The sequence below is a fragment of the Calidris pugnax genome, unplaced genomic scaffold, assembly GCF_001431845.1.
Source record: "Calidris pugnax isolate Ruff unplaced genomic scaffold, ASM143184v1 scaffold70, whole genome shotgun sequence".
In the NCBI taxonomy this organism is placed as follows: Eukaryota; Metazoa; Chordata; class Aves; order Charadriiformes; family Scolopacidae; genus Calidris; species Calidris pugnax.
Genome location: NW_015090862.1, coordinates 18,685 through 37,665, shown reverse-complemented (window position 1 = coordinate 37,665; position 18,981 = coordinate 18,685). Strand labels below are relative to the sequence as shown.

The following is an 18,981-nucleotide window of genomic DNA, read 5'->3' as shown; positions in this document are numbered from 1 at the left end:
CCGTGGGCAGGCTGGCGTGGGGATGCGTGTGCACGCGCTTCCCACGCCCCAGCCCTCCCGTGACGTCCCGGCTTCCTCCCTCCGCCGGCCCTTGCGTCACCGCGGGAGGATGTTGCTGGGCTCGGGGAACGGGGACGAGAAGCCAGACACACGGGGCTCCCGGCCTGGCCAGAGCAGCCTCCCGCCCTCTCCTCCTTCAGCCTCATCATCATCATTATCCCCCTCCCCTCCACTCCCCTTCCCTCCCCAAGGATGCCCATCCCGGGTTGCGTCCAGCCTCCTCCCCGCTGGATGGGGATAGGGATGGGGATGAGGAGCCCAGGAGCCGGAGGCTGCCTTGGAACGAGGCTCCCTTCTTCTCCTTCATCTTCATCTTCATTTTCATCTTCATCATCCCCCCCTCTTCCCTCCCTAGGGATGCCCACCCCGGGTTGCATCCAGCCTCCTCCCTGCTGGATGGGGATGTGGAGCCCAGGAGCTGGAGGCTGCCTCGGAACCAGCTCCCTTCCCCTCCTTCATCATCATCATCATCTTAATCATCTTCATCATCCCCCCCCTTCCCTCCCCAGGGATGCCCACCCCGGGTTGCATCCAGCCTCCTCCCCACTGGATGGGGATGTGGAGCCCAGGAGCTGGAGGCTGCCTTGGAATCAGGCTCCCTTCCTCTCCTTCATCTTCATCATCTTCTTCATCTTCATCATCCCACCCCTTCCCTCCCCAGGGATATCCAGCCTCCTCCCCACTGGATGGGGATGTGGAGCCCGGGAGCTGGAGGCTGCCTCGGAACCGGGCTCCTTTCTTCTCCTCCATCTTCATCATCTTCTTCATCTTCATCATCCCCCCTCTTCCCTCCCCAGGGATGCCCACCCTGGCTTGCATCCCGCCTCCTCCCCATGGGATGGGGATGTGGAGCCCAGGAGCTGGAGGCTGCCTCGGAACCGGGCTCCTTTCCCCTCCTTCATCTTCATCATCTTCATCATCCCCCCCCTTCCCTCCCCAGGGATGCCCACCCCGCGTTGCATCCAGCCTCCTCCCCACTGGATGGGGATACGGAGCCCGGGAGCCGGAGGCTGCCTCGTCCCCAGGGATGCCCACCCCAGGTTGCATCCAGCCTCCTCCCCGCTGGATGGGGATGCAGAGCCTGGGAGCTGGAGGCTGCCTTGGAACCATGCTCCCTTCCTATCCTTCATCTTCATCATCTCCATCTTCTTCATCATCTTCATCATCTCCCCCTTCCCTCCCCAGGGATGCCCACCCCGCGTTGCATCCAGCCTCCTCCCCACTGGATGGGGATACGGAGCCCGGGAGCCGGAGGCTGCCTCGGAAGTAGGCTCCCTTCCTCTCCTTCATTTTCATCTTCATCTTCATTTTCATCTTCATCATCTCCCCCCTTCCCTTCCCAGGGATGCCCACCCCGGGTTGCATCCAGCCTCCTCCCCACTGGATGGGGATGCAGAGCCCAGGAGCTGGAGGCTGCCTCGGAACCAGGCTCCCTTCCTCTCCTTCATCTTCATCATCCCCCCCTTCCCTCCAGGGATGCCCACCCCGGGTTGCATCCAGCCTCCTCCCCACTGGATGGGGATGCAGAGCCCAGGAGCTGGAACCAGGCTCCCTTCTTCTCCTTCATCTTCATCATCTTCATCATCCCCCCCTTCCCTCCCCAGGGATGCCCACCCCAGGTTGCATCCAGCCTCCTCCCCGCTGGATGGGGATGCAGAGCCTGGGAGCTGGAGGCTGCCTTGGAACCATGCTCCCTTCCTATCCTTCATCTTCATCATCTCCATCTTCTTCATCATCTTCATCATCTCCCCCTTCCCTCCCCAGGGATGCCCACCCCACGTTGCATCCAGCCTCCTCCCCACTGGATGGGGATACGGAGCCCGGGAGCCGGAGGCTGCCTCGGAAGTAGGCTCCCTTCCTCTCCTTCATTTTCATCTTCATCTTCATTTTCATCTTCATCATCTCCCCCCTTCCCTTCCCAGGGATGCCCACCCCGGGTTGCATCCAGCCTCCTCCCCACTGGATGGGGATGCAGAGCCCAGGAGCTGGAACCAGGCTCCCTTCTTCTCCTTCATCTTCATCATCTTCATCTTCATCATCCCGCCCCTTCCCTCCCCAGGGATGCCCACCCCGGGTTGTGATCTTCATCTTCATTTTCATCTTCATCATCTCCCCCCTTCCCTTCCCAGGGATGCCCACCCCGGGTTGCATCCAGCCTCCTCCCCACAGGATGGGGATGTGGAGCCCAGGAGCCGGAGGCTGCCTCGGAACCAGGCTCCCTTCCTCTCCTTCATTTTCATCTTCATCATCCCCCCCCCGTCCCTCCAGGGATGCCCACCCCGGGTTGTGTCCAGCCTCCTCCCCACAGGATGGGGATGTGGAGCCCAGGAGCCGGAGGCTGCCTCGGAACCAGGCTCCCTTCCTCTCCTTCATTTTCATCTTCATCATCCCCCCCCCGTCCCTCCAGGGATGCCCACCCCGGGTTGTGTCCAGCCTCCTCCCCACAGGATGGGGATGTGGAGCCCAGGAGCCGGAGGCTGCCTCGGAACCAGGCTCCCTTCCTCTCCTTCATTTTCATCTTCATCATCCCCCCCCCGTCCCTCCAGGGATGCCCACCCCGGGTTGTGTCCAGCCTCCTCCCCACAGGATGGGGATGTGGAGCCCAGGAGCCGGAGGCTGCCTCGGAACCAGGCTCCCTTCCTCTCCTTCATTTTCATCTTCATCATCCCCCCCCCGTCCCTCCAGGGATGCCCACCCCGGGTTGTGTCCAGCCTCCTCCCCACAGGATGGGGATGTGGAGCCCAGGAGCCGGAGGCTGCCTCGGAACTGGGCTCCCTTCTTCTACTTCATCTTCATCATCTTCATCTTCATCATCCCTCCCCAGAGATGCCCACACTGGGTTGCATCCAGCCTCCTCCCCACTGGATGGGGATGAGATACGGAGCTCGGGACCTGGAGACTGCCTTGGAACCAGGCTCCCTTCCTCTCCTTCATCTTCATCTTCATCATCTTCATCTTCATCATCCCTCCCCAGAGATGCCCACCCTGGGTTGCATCCAGCCTCCTCCCCACTGGATGGGGATGGGATGGGGATGTGGAGCCCAGGAGCCGGAGGCTGCCTCGGAACTGGGCTCCCTTCTTCTCCTTCATCTTCATCATCTTCATCTTCATCATCCCTCCCCAGAGATGCCCACCCTGGGTTGCATCCAGCCTCCTCCCCACTGGATGGGGATGGGGATGCGGAGCCTTGGAGCCAGAGACTGCCTCGGAACCATCCTCCTTTCCCCTCCTTCATCTTCATCATCTTCATCATCTTCATCATCCCACCCCTTCCCTCCCCAGGGATATCCAGCCTCCTCCCCACTGGATGGGGATGTGGAGCCCGGGAGCTGGAGGCTGCTTCGGAACCAGGCTCCTTCCTCTCCATCATCTTCTTCATCTTCATCATCCCACCCCTTCCCTCCCCAGGGATGCCCACCCCGGGTTGCATCCAGCCTCCTCCCCACTGGATGGGGATGTGGAGCCCGGGAGCTGGAGGCTGCTTCGGAACCAGGCTCCTTCCTCTCCCTCATCTTCTTCATCTTCATCATCTCCCCCTTCCCTCCCCAGGGATGCCCACCCCGGGTTGCATCCAGCCTCCTCCCCACTGGATGGGGATGTGGAGCCCGGGAGCTGGAGGCTGCTTCGGAACCAGGCTCCTTCCTCTCCCTCATCTTCTTCATCTTCATCATCTCCCCCTTCCCTCCCCAGGGATGCCCACCCCGGGTTGCATCCAGCCTCCTCCCCACTGGATGGGGATGTGGAGCCCGGGAGCTGGAGGCTGCTTCGGAACCAGGCTCCTTCCTCTCCCTCATCTTCTTCATCTTCATCATCTCCCCCTTCCCTCCCCAGGGATGCCCACCCCGGGTTGCATCCAGCCTCCTCCCCGCTGGGTGGGGATACGGAACCCGGGAGCTGGAGGCTGCCTTGGAATCAGGCTCCCTTCCTCTCCTTCATCTTCATCATCATCTTAATCATCTTCATCATCCCACCCCTTCCCCCCCAGGGATGCCGTGCTGGCCTCGGGGTCTACGAGGCGAAAGGGATGGGAGAGTCGAGTTTTCTATTTCTTTGCTTGTTTTAATATATATTTTTTTTAAATATCCTTATTTATTTTAAATTTCTGGAGGGGGGGTGGGGAGGGGGTGGGTATGGAGACCTCGGGGAGCGGAGGAGCCCGTGCCGGGGAAAAGGCGTCGCTCCCAGGCTCTCTCCTCCACCACACCTCCCTCTTATCAGCGCCGCTCCCTGCTCCCTCCGGGGCCATAAAAACCTCACGGAGAGCATCCGGGAGCATCCCTGCCCTCTGTCCCCGCAGGTGCCTGGGGTTTGTGGCACAAAAAGGGCTTGAAAACTTCCAGCAAGAGGAGGGGGAGATGTTTAGGAGCCCCCCAACTTGTCAGGGAAGGCTTGGTTTGCAGGGAGAGCCTGGTGTCCCCCCAAGGGGAGGGATCCCAGATCGGTTTGTGCGGGGAATATCGGCTGGAGAAGGTGGAGAGATGTTTGGGGTTTGGATTGTCAGAGGAGTTGGGGGGAGGGCTGCCCTCGGGGGGCTCCGAAGTACCAAAATAGTGGAAAAGTTTCTTTTTTTGTGGGTGAGTGTTGATTGGGGCTGGGGACATCATCCCCTTTCCCACCACCTTGGGGACCATCAGGATTTCCTCTCCTTGCCCTGGTGTCCCCTGGGACCCCCGGGAAGAGCTGCTCCTCTGGCTGGTCCCTGCTCACCGTGGGATGGGGGATCTGGGGGGGGGGGGTTCACCCCCTTTCCCCTCCCTGCCAGCCTCAGGATGTCCCCCATTCCTTAGGATCTCCACAATTCCCTCCCCGGACTATCCCAAAGGAGCCAAACTGATGTTCCTCAGGGTTTTTTTCCAGCCCAGCTGCAATTTTCACAGGAATTTTTCCCTCCTGCCCCATGGTGGGGGGCTAAAGGAGGGGGGGGTTGAAGGGAAGGAGGGCTTGAAGAGCCCCTGTGTTCCTGCTGGGGGTGGCTTTGTCACCACCCTGCCCCGGCGCGGCAAAGCCAGGACCTCGGTGACGCCAGCGCTCCAAAGACCAGCATTGTATTCCCAACACCCGGCCCCGACCCCTTCTGCTGCCGGTGCTTAAGGAAAGGGGGCTTTTTGCCACATTTTTTGGGTCCACGGGCTTCATTTTTGGTGCATGGAGCCATCCCTGCAGTGCTCACCTCGACACCCGGCTAAATCCCTGTGGGATGGGGGCCAGAAGTGATGGTTTCATTCCCTGGCTTCTTTCCCCCAAAAGAAAAACCCAAAAAGTTTTGGCATCCCTCATGTTCGGGGCTGGAAATGGGGTGGGGTGAGGTACGATGGCGTCGCGGTCCCTCTCCCCGCTGCCACCGTCGGGGTCAGCTCCGGGCTCCATCTGTCCCCGTGCCATCCTGCAGGTGCTGGGAAGGAGAGGAGGTGCTCATCTCTCACCCCAAAATCTGGGATTTCGGCAGGAGAACCCCCCCCGGAGGGGTTCCCCACCTTAGCTTATGGCCAGAGTATATTTCTGTGTTACCTACGCCTGGATTTGTGTGTCACCTTATAAAGCTGAAGGTGGTTTCTGTGTCACCCCCTTTATTTTCCTGTCCCACTTCCACGGTTACAAATTTGGGCCTGGAAAGAGTTTTGGGGGCTTTTTGTTTTGGCAAAGGGGGGGCTGCCGGGGGTGAAGCCACGGGGATAAAGGCAACCCCAGAGCTGAAGCTGTGGGGATAAGGGTGATCCCATAAGTAGAGCTCCCAGGAAAAGCTCCTGGGAGGTGGGAATGCCAGGCAGGGTGTGTGTGGGGGGTGTGTGTGACACCCCCACCTCTTTTCCTCCCTGCTTTGCCCCCTTGTCCCCAGGAGTTGTGGGGATGGGGGGACCCCCCCGGCTGCCGCGGGAGGGTTCATGATGCTTGAAGGGGATTTTTGGCAGGGCGTGGAGCCGGGCAGTCGAAATCCCCTCTCGGGTTCCTCCGGGTGCTGCTGGTGGTGGATCCAGCCCAATTCCAGGAGTTCCCTCCCGGCTGGAGCTCTCCCAGTCGCTCCGTGGAGCTCCAGGACCGAGTTGAGGAGCCTTCTGGCTGCTGGGGGTCCGGGCTGGCCCTTGGTGGCTGCCAGTAGCCAGGCGAGCTGGTACCCCATCCAAAAATGCCCGCTGGGATGCCAGGGGGGCTACAGAGACCCCCGTGGACAAGCTGGGCTCCTTTGGCTCATCCCACTGGAGGGGCTCGTCACTGATAAACCCCGGCCCTTGGCTTCCTCCGGTCGGAAGTCATTAGCGCTGACAAGCTTTTTCTGGCTGAATAGCTCCCCGTAACTCCGTGCTGCCACCTGACATCCAGCCCCCCCACCGGGAGGCAGCCTTCAGCCCTCCCTGTCCTTCCTCCTCCTCCTCCTCGGGCTATCATCGCCACCCTCCACTCTTCTGAGGAGGGAAACTCCTCCGTTTTAGGGTGTGCCCGGGGCATTTTGGGGGACCCCCTGCATCCTGCCCGCATCCTTTGAGTGGTACCTGGTGGGAGGATGTTCTGTGTTGTCCCCTGTGTCCCTCGGGGTGTCAAGAGGGTCAATATACAGCAGAAATCAAAGCTTCTTCCCTTATCACAGCATTCGGAAATGCCGAGCCCACAAAGCTTGTAAAAAAATTATACATTTGGGTTCTTTTTTTTTCCAATCGCCTTCTGGGTTTTAAACCTTCTGGATTTTAAACCTTCTGGGCATTTTGTGACTCTGCTCCGTCAGCTCTAGGGTTAGAGAAGTTTCTTTCTTGATCTCTCACGGCGTGGGGCACGTGTGGTGCTGATGCTTTGGGAGGGGAGGGTGCTCCTGTGGGGCAGCCCCAGCGTGGTACGGGACCGTGGGGAGCATCCTGGGACCCTCCTGGACCAAACTCCCTTCTCTCCTGGTCTTCTGCAGCCATGTGAAACTGGCCTTACTGGGTGAGCTGGTCTGTGTCCTGTAGCACGTCGTGTTTGCTGGAGCTCCAGGAGGATGCTGCACCTGGGGCTGCTGTGTCTGAACAGGAGTTTGCCACCCATAAAATCCTCCTTTTACTCCCCATCTCCCTTCTAAAAGTCTCCCCCCACCCCTAAAGCCAATTTTCCTCTGCCAACACTCCTGCCACGCACTCCCCTAGAGCTTCCCCAGGAGCTGCTGGGTTTGCTGAGCCCCTGCCCACCCACCGAGGACCTTTATCGCTTTCATGGTCACCAGGGATGCTCCTTGGTGCTCCTTCTCCTCAACTGTGCGCCCTTCCTCTCTCCCGCAGGCCACCAAGCAGTTCCTGGAGGAGATCAACAAGTGGACGGGCCAGTACAATGTGTCCCCTCTCTCCTGGAACGTGGCTGTCAAGTTCCTCATGGCCCGCAAGTTCGACGTCCTGCGGGCCATCGAGCTCTTTCACTCCTACCGGGTAAGCCAGAGGAGCCAGGTCCCCCCCCAACTTCACCCAGGGCTTGGGGAAGGAAGACCCTCCCCTTGCTTTTCTTTTTTTGCCTCTTTTTTTTCCCCATGATGGGTTTTATCCGGCTGGAAAATCCTTTTCCAGCCGAGGCGAGTCACCATGGAGATCTCGGCGACCCCAATCTCCTCCCCCATGCTGAGCGCAGCCTCTGTGCTCACCTCCCGGGCATCCCCCCATATATAAAGAATAAATATATAAATATATATATAATACACACATCCCTTTTCCATCCCCATTTTGTAAATCCCCTTTTCCCCACACTGGGAGCTGCGATGCTGCAGCTTCTTGCTGGAGAAGGGAGGGCTGTGGAGCGGAGGTTTCCCCGCTGGGGCTTCCCTTGGAGGTCTGGGTGTCCCCCCCCTGTTTCCACCCCACCACCACCACCACCAACCCCCCCTTGGGGACAGGATGGTGGGTGGCCAGCTGGGGTGGCAGTGCTGGCCATCACACCAGCTCCCTGCCCGCAGGAGACACGGCTGAAGGAGGGCATTGTGAAGCTCAAGCCTCACGAGGAGCCGCTGCGCTCGGAGCTGCTCAGCGGCAAGTTCACCATTCTGGTAGGTGGAAAGGGTGTCCTGTCCCCCCACCCCGAATTACCCCAACTGGATGGCTTATCCTGGCCATCTTTAAGTGAGGTGGGGACCTGATTCTTTATTTATTTATTTTTTTTCCCCCGTCTCCAGAGCGTGCGGGACCCCTCGGGAGCCTCCATCGCCCTCTTCACGGCCAAGCTGCATCACCCCAGCAAGAGCGTGCAGCACGTGGTGCTCCAGGCACTCTTCTACCTGCTGGACCGAGCCGTGGAGAGGTGAGTTGGGGGGACAAGGGGGTCCCCCTTCTCTCCCAGGGGCGAGGGGAGACGCTGCTGCCTCCTGAGGTCTTGAGGGAATCCCACCCAAAGGGCTTCGCAGGGAGAAGATGTGCCACGAAAGGGGGGGAGTTGTGGCTGGGTCTATCTGTGTGCCACCAGGTGTCCCATCTCTAGTTAGGGAACGGGAGGGCTCCCCGTGGCTTGAAATTCCCTGTTTTCCCCCAGTTTGAACTCAAATCCCACCCCCTCCAGCCCTGGACCGGGGGCTCTTCGCTGCCTTTCCCTGCCCCATCTCCAGGTTTCAGTTTAGCAAAGCCCCGTGATTCCTGCAGCTTTTGGCTGGGGGGGGTGGAGGAGAGGGGGGGCAGCCCCCCACTGCCGGCGAGACGTAACGTGAGCCCTGCCAAAAATATCAAGCCCAGACATCCCATTCATCCCACCGGGCTCTTTCCATTCCTGAACTTGCCCACCACGGGTGGTGCAGCTGAGAAGGGCTTCAGAGAAGGGCCAGGCTGAAATAAGGGTTGTAGGATGAGGTGGTGGAGCAGCTGGGCAACGCAGACGTGAGCTTTGGGGTCCAGGAGTCCTTCTGGAAGGGCAGAAGGGGATATTTTTTTGGGGGGGGAGTCAGCAAGCTGAAGATGAGGGCAGCGTGGGGCAGATCTGCTCATGCAGATGTGGGGTTGACGTGGCTCTTTTTTCCCCCACCTCAGCTTTGAAACCCAGAGGAACGGGCTGGTGTTCATCTACGACATGGCGGGGTCGCAGTACACCAACTTCGAGCTGGACCTCAGCAAGAAGATCCTCAACCTGCTGAAGGTAACGGCCAAGGGTGATGTCACGGGGGCCGGGGATGTCACGGGGGCCACTCGAGTACACCAAGTCTCGTGGTTTTGGCATGGATTCTCCTGCCAGACCACGCTGACCACGTCTCCACCGAGGAGGAGCAGCCGCAGGACCTCAGGAAGGCGCTGGGAGGCTGCCAGGGCTGGACCCAGCCGGTGTCCCATGGGTGGGAGGGGATCAGCTGTCCCCCCCGGGCCGGATTCCTCTCGCAGCTGCTGGCAGCGCTGTTGGGAAAACAGATGCAAATTATTTTTTAATCACGTTGGCATTTCGTGCCTCCTCCCTTCTCCGGAAAGGAGGAGAAAAAAAAAAAAAAAAGAAAAAAAAAAGAACTAACAGTAAATATTGGCCGGGGTGTGTTCTCCTCACAAATCCCTGCTCCCAGGCTTCACCTCTCCCCGGCGGAGCCAAACCCTCTGCCTCCCTAATTCCAAGGAAATAACTCGTTTCCGTATTGGAGCATAAAACTAAGGGTGGCTGCGTGGGGCGCGAGGCTGGCTTCAGACGTGGCATTGCCACCTTGGGGTCCCTTTGCTGTCTGTCCCCTCTGTTGGGACGTGTCCCCCCCCCAGCCCAGCAGAGCGTGGTGGGTCTGACTCCTCTCCCACCCGTCCCACCCCACAGGGTGCTTTCCCGGCTCGGCTGAAGAAGGTTTTCATCGTGGGAGCTCCCATGTGGTTCCGTGTGCCCTACTCCATCATCAGCTTGTTGCTGAAGGAGAAGCTGCGGGAGAGGGTGAGTGTGGGGGTCCCGTATCCCGTCCCCCACCTTGGTGGGGAGGGCAGAGGACATTTTCCATCTCATAGAATGGGTTGGGTTGGAAGGGACCTTAAAGATCATCAAGTTCCAACCCCCCTGCCATGAGCAGGGACACCTCCCACCAGACCAGGTTGCTCCAAGCCCCATCCAACCTGGCCTTGGGACAGGGTGACCTTGGGGGCTGATCTGCTGGAGAGCAGCTCTGAGGAAACAGACCCAGGAGTCCTGGTGGACAACAGGATGTCCATGAGCCAGTGTCCCTGTAGCCAAGAAGGCCAATGGCATCCTGGAGGGCATCAGGAGAAGTGTGACTTAAAGATCATCAAGTTCCAACCCCCCTGCCATGAGCAGGGACACCTCCCACCAGACCAGGTTGCTCCAAGCCCCATCCAACCTGGCCTTGGGACAGGGTGACCTTGGGGGCTGATCTGCTGGAGAGCAGCTCTGAGGAAACAGACCCAGGAGTCCTGGTGGACAACAGGATGTCCATGAGCCAGTGTCCCTGTAGGAGAAGAGAAGGCTGAGGGGGGATCTGATCAACGCTTATAAATTCTTAAAGGGTGGGTGTCAGGAGGATGGGGCCAGGCTTTTTTCAGTGGTGCCCAGGGACAGGACAAGAGGAAATGGGCACAAATTGGAACATAAGAAGTTCCATCTCAACATGAGGAGGAACTTCTTCACTTTGAGGGTGGCAGAGCCCTGGAAGAGGCTGCCCAGGGAGGTGGTGGAGTCTCCTTCTCTGGAGACATTCAAAACCCTCCTGGACATGTTCCTGTGGGACCTGCTCTGGGTGGCCCTGCTTTGGGCAGGGGGTTGGACTAGAAGATCTCCAGAGGTCCCTTCCAACCCCATAGCATCCTGTGATTCTGCGAGTCAGGGTGGTGTCAGCAGCTTGTGCCCCTCAACCCGGTCCCTTCCAACCCCATAGCATTCTGCTATTCTGTGATTCAGCGTGGTGTCAGCAGCTTGTGCCCCTCAGCCTCATCCACTGGAAGCTGCGGAGCCCAAATCCCTTGGAAACAGAGGTTTCTCTCAGCCAACTGTTTCGTTGGGGCCCAACCTGGTTTTTGGTGGTTTCAGCAAATATCTTTGAACCCCCTTTGGAAATCACCTGCGATTTCTCCCTCTGCAGCGAGGCTGCCAGCAGCAGCAGCAAAGCGGAGGCGATGGTAAATAATTCAGAGGAAAGGAAATAATCTGCTGAGCCCGCAGGAGAAAAGAGAAACTTAAATACCTGTGCTCAAGCCCTATCTGCCAAGGCCAAAAATACCCACCCAAAAAATCCCCTCGGCATCGGCGATGCTGCTGATGGAGCCCGTTTCCAGCCTGACGTCGCCCTGGGCTGGATTTTGCCCCTTTGGAAGCGGCTCCCAGCTCATCCTAAAACCAAATTCAGAGCTGAGGGTCAGTGTGGGTTACGTGGTGGTGGGGAATCCCCTGCCCCACCATTGGTGTTCTCCTGGGTGCCCTCCTGGAGCAGAGGAGAGAGAGGGAAGACCCTCCCGATGCGGTTGGGAGAAATCTCTGGGGTCCATCAGGACCAGGCCAGACCATCGGCCTCCCCGTCCCCTCTTCATCCTTCTGGGAGTCAGCCCTGTTCCTCCTCTTCCTCCCACAGGTACAGATGGTGAAGATGTCGGAGCTGAAGGAGCACCTGCCCCGGGAATGCCTCCCCGAGTACCTCGGGGGGTCCCTCAAGCTGGACCCTCTGAGCTGGAACTGCCGGTTCCTGCCCCAGCAGAACGGGCACCCCGACCCCCTGGACGAGCTCATTCTGGTGCCTCTGGTGGCCCCCAAAGATAACGGCTCCGTCCACGTCCCCGGGCCCAAGTCCCTCACCCTCCAGGAGCTGCTGGACCACGTCAGCCGCAAGCAGAAGCGGGGCATCTACGAAGAGTACGAAGACATTCGGCGCAGGAGCCCGGCTGGCACCTTCGTCTGCTCTTTGTGAGTTGGGGGAGGAAGGAGCCGGGTGGGGGGACAACGTGGGGGTCCCCTCTCTCGCTTCAAAAATGGGGTTGTTCAGCCTGGAGAAGAGGAGGCTCTGGGGAGACCTAATAGCGGCCTTCCAGTACCTGAAGGGAGCTACAGGAAGGCTGGGGAGAACCTGTTTAGAAAGGCCTGCAGTGACAGGACGAGGGGCAATGGCTTCAAGCTGGAGGGGAACAGATTTAGACTGGAGATGAGGAGAGGGTTCTTCACTGTGAGGGTAGTGGAGCACTGGGACAGGTTGCCCAGGGAGGTGGTTGAGGCCCCTTCCCTGGAGATATTCAAGGAGAGGCTCGACGAGGCCCTGGGCACCCTGGTCTAGTTGGGGGTGTCCCTGCTGACTGCGGGGGGGTCGGACTAGATGACCTTTGGAGGTCCCTTCCAGCCTGGACAACTCTATGACTCTATGATTCTATGAAAATTGTTGGGGGGGTCCCCCTACCCTGCCTTCCCTGCACTTCTGCTGCAAGGTGGCAGCTCGGCCAACTCTTTGGGGTGTGGTGCTTTGGGTTAGCAATGGAGACCCCCAGCCCAGTGGTGCTGGGGGGGTCGGACTAGATGACCTTTGGAGGTCCCTTCCAGCCTGGACAACTCTATGACTCTATGATTCTATGAAAAATGTTGGGGGGGTCCCCCCACCCTGCCTTCCCTGCACTTATGCTGCAAGGTGGCAGCTCGGCCACCTCTTTGGGGTGTGGTGCTTTGGGTTAGCAATGGAGACCCCCAGCCCAGTGGTGCTGGAAGCCCCCTTTTGGGGTTCCCTCAGCCCCCCGGGGTAGGAGGGCACCGCGCAGGGGACAGGGGGGACCAGGACCTGGCCAGGAATCTGCTTCCCGAGGCTTTGGCCAGGTGATGGCAGCAGAGCCCAGGCTGTGAGCAGAGGGATGGAGGAGCCTGCCCCAGCCCAGTGGTGCTGCAAACCCCCTTTTGGGGATCCCTCAGCACCCCCGGGGTAGGAGGGCACCGCGCAGGGGACAGGGGGGACCAGGACCTGGCCAGGAATCTGCTTCCCGAGGCTTTGGCCAGGTGATGGCAGCAGAGCCCCGGCTGTGGGCACCAGAGGGAGGGATGGAGCCTTTCCCTTCCCCCTGGGACACTGAATGGTTTCATTCAGAATCACTGAATGGGTTGGGTTGGAAGGGACCTTAAAGCTCATCCAGTTCCAACCCCCTGCCCTGGGCAGGGACACCTCCCACCAGACCAGGTTGCTCCAAGCCCCATCCAGCCTGGCCTTGAACCCCTCCAGGGATGGGGCAGCCACAGCTTCTCTGGCCAACCTGGGCCAGACTCTCACCACCCTCACACCAAACAAGTTCTTCTCCACATCTCAGCTCCATCTCCCCTCTTTCAGGGTCAAACTCTTCCCCCTCCTCCTAGGGCTCCCCTCCCTGATCCAGAGTCCCTCCCCATCTCTCCTGGAGCCCCTTGAGGGACTGGAAGGGGCTCAAGGGTCTGCCTGGACTTTCCTCTTCTCCAGGCTGAACCCCCCCAACTCTCTCAGCCTGTCCTCCCAGCAGAGGGGCTCCAGCCCTCCCAGCATCTCCATGGCCTCCTGTGGCCCCACTCCAACAGCTCCATGTCCTCCTGATGTTGGTGGCCCCAGAGCTGGAGGCAGCACTTGGGGGGTCTCCCCAGAGTGGAGCAGAGGGGCAGAATCCCCCCCCCAAGTTGCCCTGCTGGGGGTGCAGCCCAGGATACGGGGGGCTTTCTGGGCCACCAGCACACATTGCCGGCTTGTGTTGAGCTTCTCATCCACCAACACCCCAAAGTCCCTCTCCTCGGGGCTGCTCTCAATCCCTCCTTCCTTCTCCCCTGCCTTCCAGGGCACCCTACAACCAGGAGAAGAACCGGTACGGGGACGTGCCCTGCCTGGACCAAACCCGTGTCAAGCTGGCAAAGCCATACAGCCGCCCAGAGGTGAGCCAGCCCGGGGATGGGTCCCACCTAGAGCTACTCGTGGCCACCTCGGACACGGGGCTCCAGGGAGCTCATGCTGTCCATGCTTTCCCCCCACAGCTGACCGACTACATCAACGCCAGCTTCATGGATGGCTACAAGCAGAGGAACGCTTACATCGGGACTCAGGGTATGGCCCCAAGCTCCTGTGGGAGCCACCAAAGGGGGTTATCTTGCTCCTGATGCATCATCTCCTGGGCTTCATCTCCCTGCCCAGCATCAGCCACCAGCTGGGGGGTGGAATAATCTGGGAGGAGGGCACTGCCCAGCAAATCCCCCTCCTCCCTGGGTGTATTTACTTCCATTCTTCAGAGCTTCTCCTGGAAGGCGGAGAGAGGTCCATCCCCTTGTGGCGATGGCAGCCCCCCGTCCTCCTGCCCCCAAGCCACCCCCCAGCTTTGCCCCACAAGCATCTGCCCCCAGATGAAGCAGTACCCAGCAGAGATGGGGGGATCAGTACTGAGGGGAGTCGGTGCTGAGGGTGGGGAGGGAGCCAAACTGGTGGCAGCTCCAGGCAGGGCTGGTGGATCTACACCAGGGTTGGTCCCCAAAGGTGGGGAGGGTGAGGGGGGCTGGCAGAGGCTGCTGGGTGAAGGAGCTTGCCCAGAACCCATCAGGTTTTGGGGGGGTGTCCCCGCAGGGCCTCTGGAAAACACCTACAGTGACTTCTGGCGCATGGTGTGGGAGCAAAACGTCCTGGTGATCGTGATGACGACCCGGTGAGTGCCCTGGGGGGAAGGGGTCAGGGGGGCACAGCCCCTTTTTTTTTGAAAAATGAGTGTTTTTGCTGTTGGATGAGCAGTGCTGGATGCTCTGCTGTGACCCTGTGGCCGTGGTGCCAGCCAGAGCCCCACAGGGTGGGGACACCATCTCAGGGATGGACCAAGGGGATGACGCTTGTGGGGGGCATGGGGCATGTCCCTAGCAGGAGAAGAGTGAGGAGGACATAACCATCTTCTCCGTCTCCCAGGCTGGAGGAGGGAGGCAGGAGAAAGTGCGGCCAGTACTGGCCCCTGGAGAAGGACTTCCAGGTGTGCTTCGGAGCCCTGACCATCACCAACCTGGGTGTGGAGAACCTCAACCATTACAAGAAAACCATCCTGGAGATCCACAGCTCAGAGGTGCGTGGCCACGGCCGCTTGGCGGGGGGTGGCATGGGGGACACTGGAGGTCCTCTGTCACTGGGGGCAGAGGAGGGGAGAGGGTCTAAACCCCCTGCTTTCCCTCAGACCAGGGAGCGGCGGCTGGTGTCCCACTTCCAGTACCTGAGCTGGCCGGATTACGGCGTCCCCTCCTCCGCGGCCACCCTCATCGACTTTTTGGGGGCTGTGAAGCAGCAGCAGAGGGTGGCGGTCAGCTCCCTGGGACCTCGCTTCAAGGGTCACCCTGGGGGACCCCCCATCGTGGTGCACTGCAGCGCCGGCATCGGCAGGACAGGTAAGGGGGGTGACCCCACGACGCGGGGTGGGGGTTGTGGTGGTAGTGGTGGGGCAAGTCCAGCCTGTCCATGTGGGGTGGCATTTCCATCTTGGGGATCCATGGTGGGTTTGGAAGCCAGTTGACTGGGGATGCGTGTCCCCAGGACCTGCTTCTCCCAATGGTCCCAAAGGGTGAGGACCACCACTGGGTGGAGGACCACCACTGGGTGATGCAGGACTGGGCTGACCACCACCACTGCCCTGTTTCTCACAGTAATGGTTCTTTGGTGGCTGATGCCATCCCATCCCACCATCATCCACCACTGCCCTGGTTCTCACAGTAATGGTTCTTTAGTGGCTGCCGCCATCCCATCCCACCATCGTCCACCACTGCCCTGTTTCTTGTGGTGATGGTTCTTTGGTGGCTGACGCCATCCCATACTACCATTGTCCACCACCGCCCTGGTTCTCACAGTGATGGCTGCTCTTTGGTGGCTGATGCCATCCCACCCCACCATCGTCCACCACCGCCCTGGTTCTCACAGTGATGGTTCTTTGGTGGCTGACACCATCCCATCCCACCATCGTCCACCACCACCCTGTTTCTCGCGGTGATGGTTCTTTGGTGGCTGACGCTGTCCCATTCCACCATCATCCACCACTGCCCTGTTTCTTGCAGTGATGGTTCTTTGGTAGCTGACACCATCCCAGGACCTCGCTTCAAGGGTCACCCTGGTGGACCTCCCATCGTGGTGCACTGCAGCGCCGGCATCGGCAGGACAGGTAAGGGGTGGGGGTTGTGGTGGTGGTGGTGGGACAAGTCCAGCCTGTCCATGCGGGGTGGCATTTCCATCTTGGGGATCCATGGTGGGTTTGGAAGCCAGTTGACTGGGGATGCGTGTCCCCAGGACCTGCTTCTCCCAATGGTCCCAAAGGGTGAGGACCACCACTGGGTGATGCAGGAGGTCAGTAGGGGTGGGCTGAGGAGGTCCCAAAGGGTGAGGACCACCACTGGGTGGAGGACCACCACTGGGTGATGCAGGACTGGGCTGACCACCACCACTGCCCTGTACTGCAGCGCCGGCATCGGCAGGACAGGTAAGGGGGGTGACCCCACGACGCGGGGTGGGGGTTGTGGTGGTAGTGGTGGGGCAAGTCCAGCCTGTCCATGTGGGGTGGCATTTCCATCTTGGGGATCCATGGTGGGTTTGGAAGCCAGTTGACTGGGGATGCGTGTCCCCAGGACCTGCTTCTCCCAATGGTCCCAAAGGGTGAGGACCACCACTGGGTGGAGGACCACCACTGGGTGATGCAGGACTGGGCTGACCACCACCACTGCCCTGTTTCTCACAGTAATGGTTCTTTGGTGGCTGATGCCATCCCATCCCACCATCATCCACCACTGCCCTGGTTCTCACAGTAATGGTTCTTTAGTGGCTGCCGCCATCCCATCCCACCATCGTCCACCACTGCCCTGTTTCTTGTGGTGATGGTTCTTTGGTGGCTGACGCCATCCCATACTACCATTGTCCACCACCGCCCTGGTTCTCACAGTGATGGCTGCTCTTTGGTGGCTGATGCCATCCCACCCCACCATCGTCCACCACCGCCCTGGTTCTCACAGTGATGGTTCTTTGGTGGCTGACGCCATCCCATCCCACCATCGTCCACCACTGTTTCTTGTAGCGATGGTTCTTTGGTGGCTGATGCCATCCCATCCCATGATCATCCACCACCGCCCTGGTTCTCACAGTGATGGCTGCTCTTTGGTGGCTGACGCCAACCCATCCCACCATCGTCCACCACCGCCCTGTTTCTCGCAGTGATGGTTCTTTGGTGGCTGATGCCATCCCATCCCACCATCATCCATCACTCACTGCCCTGGTTTTTACAGTAATGGTTCTTTGGTGGCTGATGCTATCTCATCCCACCATCATCCACCATCACCCTGTTTCTCGCAGTGATGGTTCTTTGGTGGCTGATGCCATCCCATCCCACCATCGTCCACCACTGCCCTAGTTCTCACAGTGACGGCTGCTCTTTGGTGGCTGATGCCATCCCATCCCACCATCGTCCACCACTGCCCTAGTTCTCACAGTGACGGCTGCTCTTTGGTGGCTGATGCCATCCCATCCCACCATCGTCCACCACTGCCCTAGTTCTCACAGTGACGGCTGCTCTTTGGTGGCTGATGCCATCCCATCCCACCATCGTCCACCACTGCCCTAGTTCTCACAGTGACGGCTGCTCTTTGGTGGCTGATGCCATCCCATCCCACCATCGTCCACCACCGCCCTGGTTCTCACAGTGATGGTTCTTTGGTGGCTGACACCATCCCATTCCACCATCATCCATTCTTTGGTGGCTGATGCCATCCCATCCCACCGTTGTCCACCACTGCCCTAGTTCTCACAGTGACGCCCTGGTTCTCGCAGTGATGGCTGCTCTTTGGTGGCTGATGCCATCCCATCCCACCATCATCCACCACTACCCTGGTTCTCACAGTAATGGTTCTTTGGTGGCTGACACCATCCCATTCCACCATCATCCATCACTGCCCTGGTTCTCACAGTAATGGTTCTTTGGTGGCTGATGCCATCCCATCCCACCATCGTCCACCACTGCCCTGATTCTCGCAGTAATGGTTATTTAGTGGCTGATGCCATCCCATCCCACCATCATCCATCACTGCCCTGGTTGTCACAGTGATGGCTGCTCTTTGGTAGCTGATGCCATCCCATCCCACCATTGTCCACCACTGCCCTGTTTCTCGTGGTGATGGTTCTTTGGTGGCTGATGCCATCCCATCCCACCATCGTCTACCACCACCCTGGTTCTCGCAGTGATGGCTGCTCTTTGGTGGCTGATGCCATCCCATCCCACCATCATCCACCACTGCCCTGTTTCTTGTGGTGATGGTTCTTTGGTGGCTGACACCATCCCATCCCACCATTGTCCACCACCGCCCTGGTTCTCACAGTGATGGTTCTTTGGTGGCTGATGCCATCCCATCCCTGGTTCTTGCAGTGATGGCTGCTCTTTAGTGGCTGACACCATCCCATCCCACCATTGTCCACCACTGCCCTGGTTCTCACAGTAATGGTTCTTTGGTGGCTAATGCCATCCCATCCCACCATCGTCCACCACTGCCCTGGTTCTCACAGTGATGGTTCTTTGGTGGCTGACACCATCCCATCCCACCACTGCCCTGTTTCTCACAGTGATGGTTCTTTGGTGGCTGATGCCATCTCACCATGGTTGCCCCCCAGGTACTTTCTGCGCACTGGACATCTGCCTGTCCCAGCTGCAGGACGTGGGGACGCTGAACATCTACCAGACGGTGCTGCGCATGAGGACCCAACGGGCCTTCAGCATCCAGACCCCCGAGCAGTATTACTTCTGTTACACCGCCGTCCTGGAGCACGCCCAGCGCGAGGGGCTGCTCCTCCCCAACCACAGCCGCCCCGGCCAGGAGAAAAGCTCACCAGGACACTGAGACCCACCACCTCCCCCCATGGACACCCCAACACCGCCGGGACTCGGCCGAGCGGAGGGTGCCGGAGCGCGGAGGCGGCCGCCCCTCCTTAATTATTTAGCACTGCTAACGAACTGTGCCTTATCCAAACCCAAGGTGGAAGGGGGGGGGTGGGTGGAGGATGGCTCGGGAAGAAGCCCTCACTTCTCTCCCTGGGGGGGGGGGGGG

The 18,981-nt window shown here is 59.6% G+C and overlaps 1 protein-coding gene across 1 annotated transcript; it reads left to right on the top strand.

Moving 5' to 3' along the window:
- Window positions 1–7,221: 7,221 nt before the first annotated feature.
- PTPN9 (protein tyrosine phosphatase, non-receptor type 9) lies at window positions 7,222–18,946 on the top strand. Its single transcript, XM_014944319.1, has 12 exons — window positions 7,222–7,448; window positions 7,967–8,056; window positions 8,183–8,307; window positions 9,024–9,129; window positions 9,781–9,891; window positions 11,534–11,862; window positions 13,728–13,821; window positions 13,921–13,990; window positions 14,501–14,579; window positions 14,831–14,981; window positions 15,090–15,297; window positions 18,548–18,946. The coding sequence occupies exons 1-12, from the start codon at window positions 7,239–7,241 to the stop codon at window positions 18,772–18,774; spliced, it is 1,800 nt and encodes a 599-aa protein (XP_014799805.1). The 5' UTR covers window positions 7,222–7,238; the 3' UTR covers window positions 18,775–18,946.
- The last annotated feature ends 35 nt before the right edge of the window (window positions 18,947–18,981 follow it).

What these genes read in the sequence shown, in the direction of transcription:
- PTPN9 (XM_014944319.1), top strand. Translation starts at nt 7,239, where the DNA reads ATGGTCACCAGGGATGCTCCTTGGTGCTCCTTCTCCTCAACTGTGCGC. An exon ending in AGATCCTCAACCTGCTGAAG is followed by an intron (nt 9,130 to 9,780) that starts GTAACGGCCAAG and finishes CCCACCCCACAG; the next exon opens with GGTGCTTTCCCGGCTCGGCT. An exon ending in AGCCATACAGCCGCCCAGAG is followed by an intron (nt 13,822 to 13,920) that starts GTGAGCCAGCCC and finishes TTCCCCCCACAG; the next exon opens with CTGACCGACTACATCAACGC.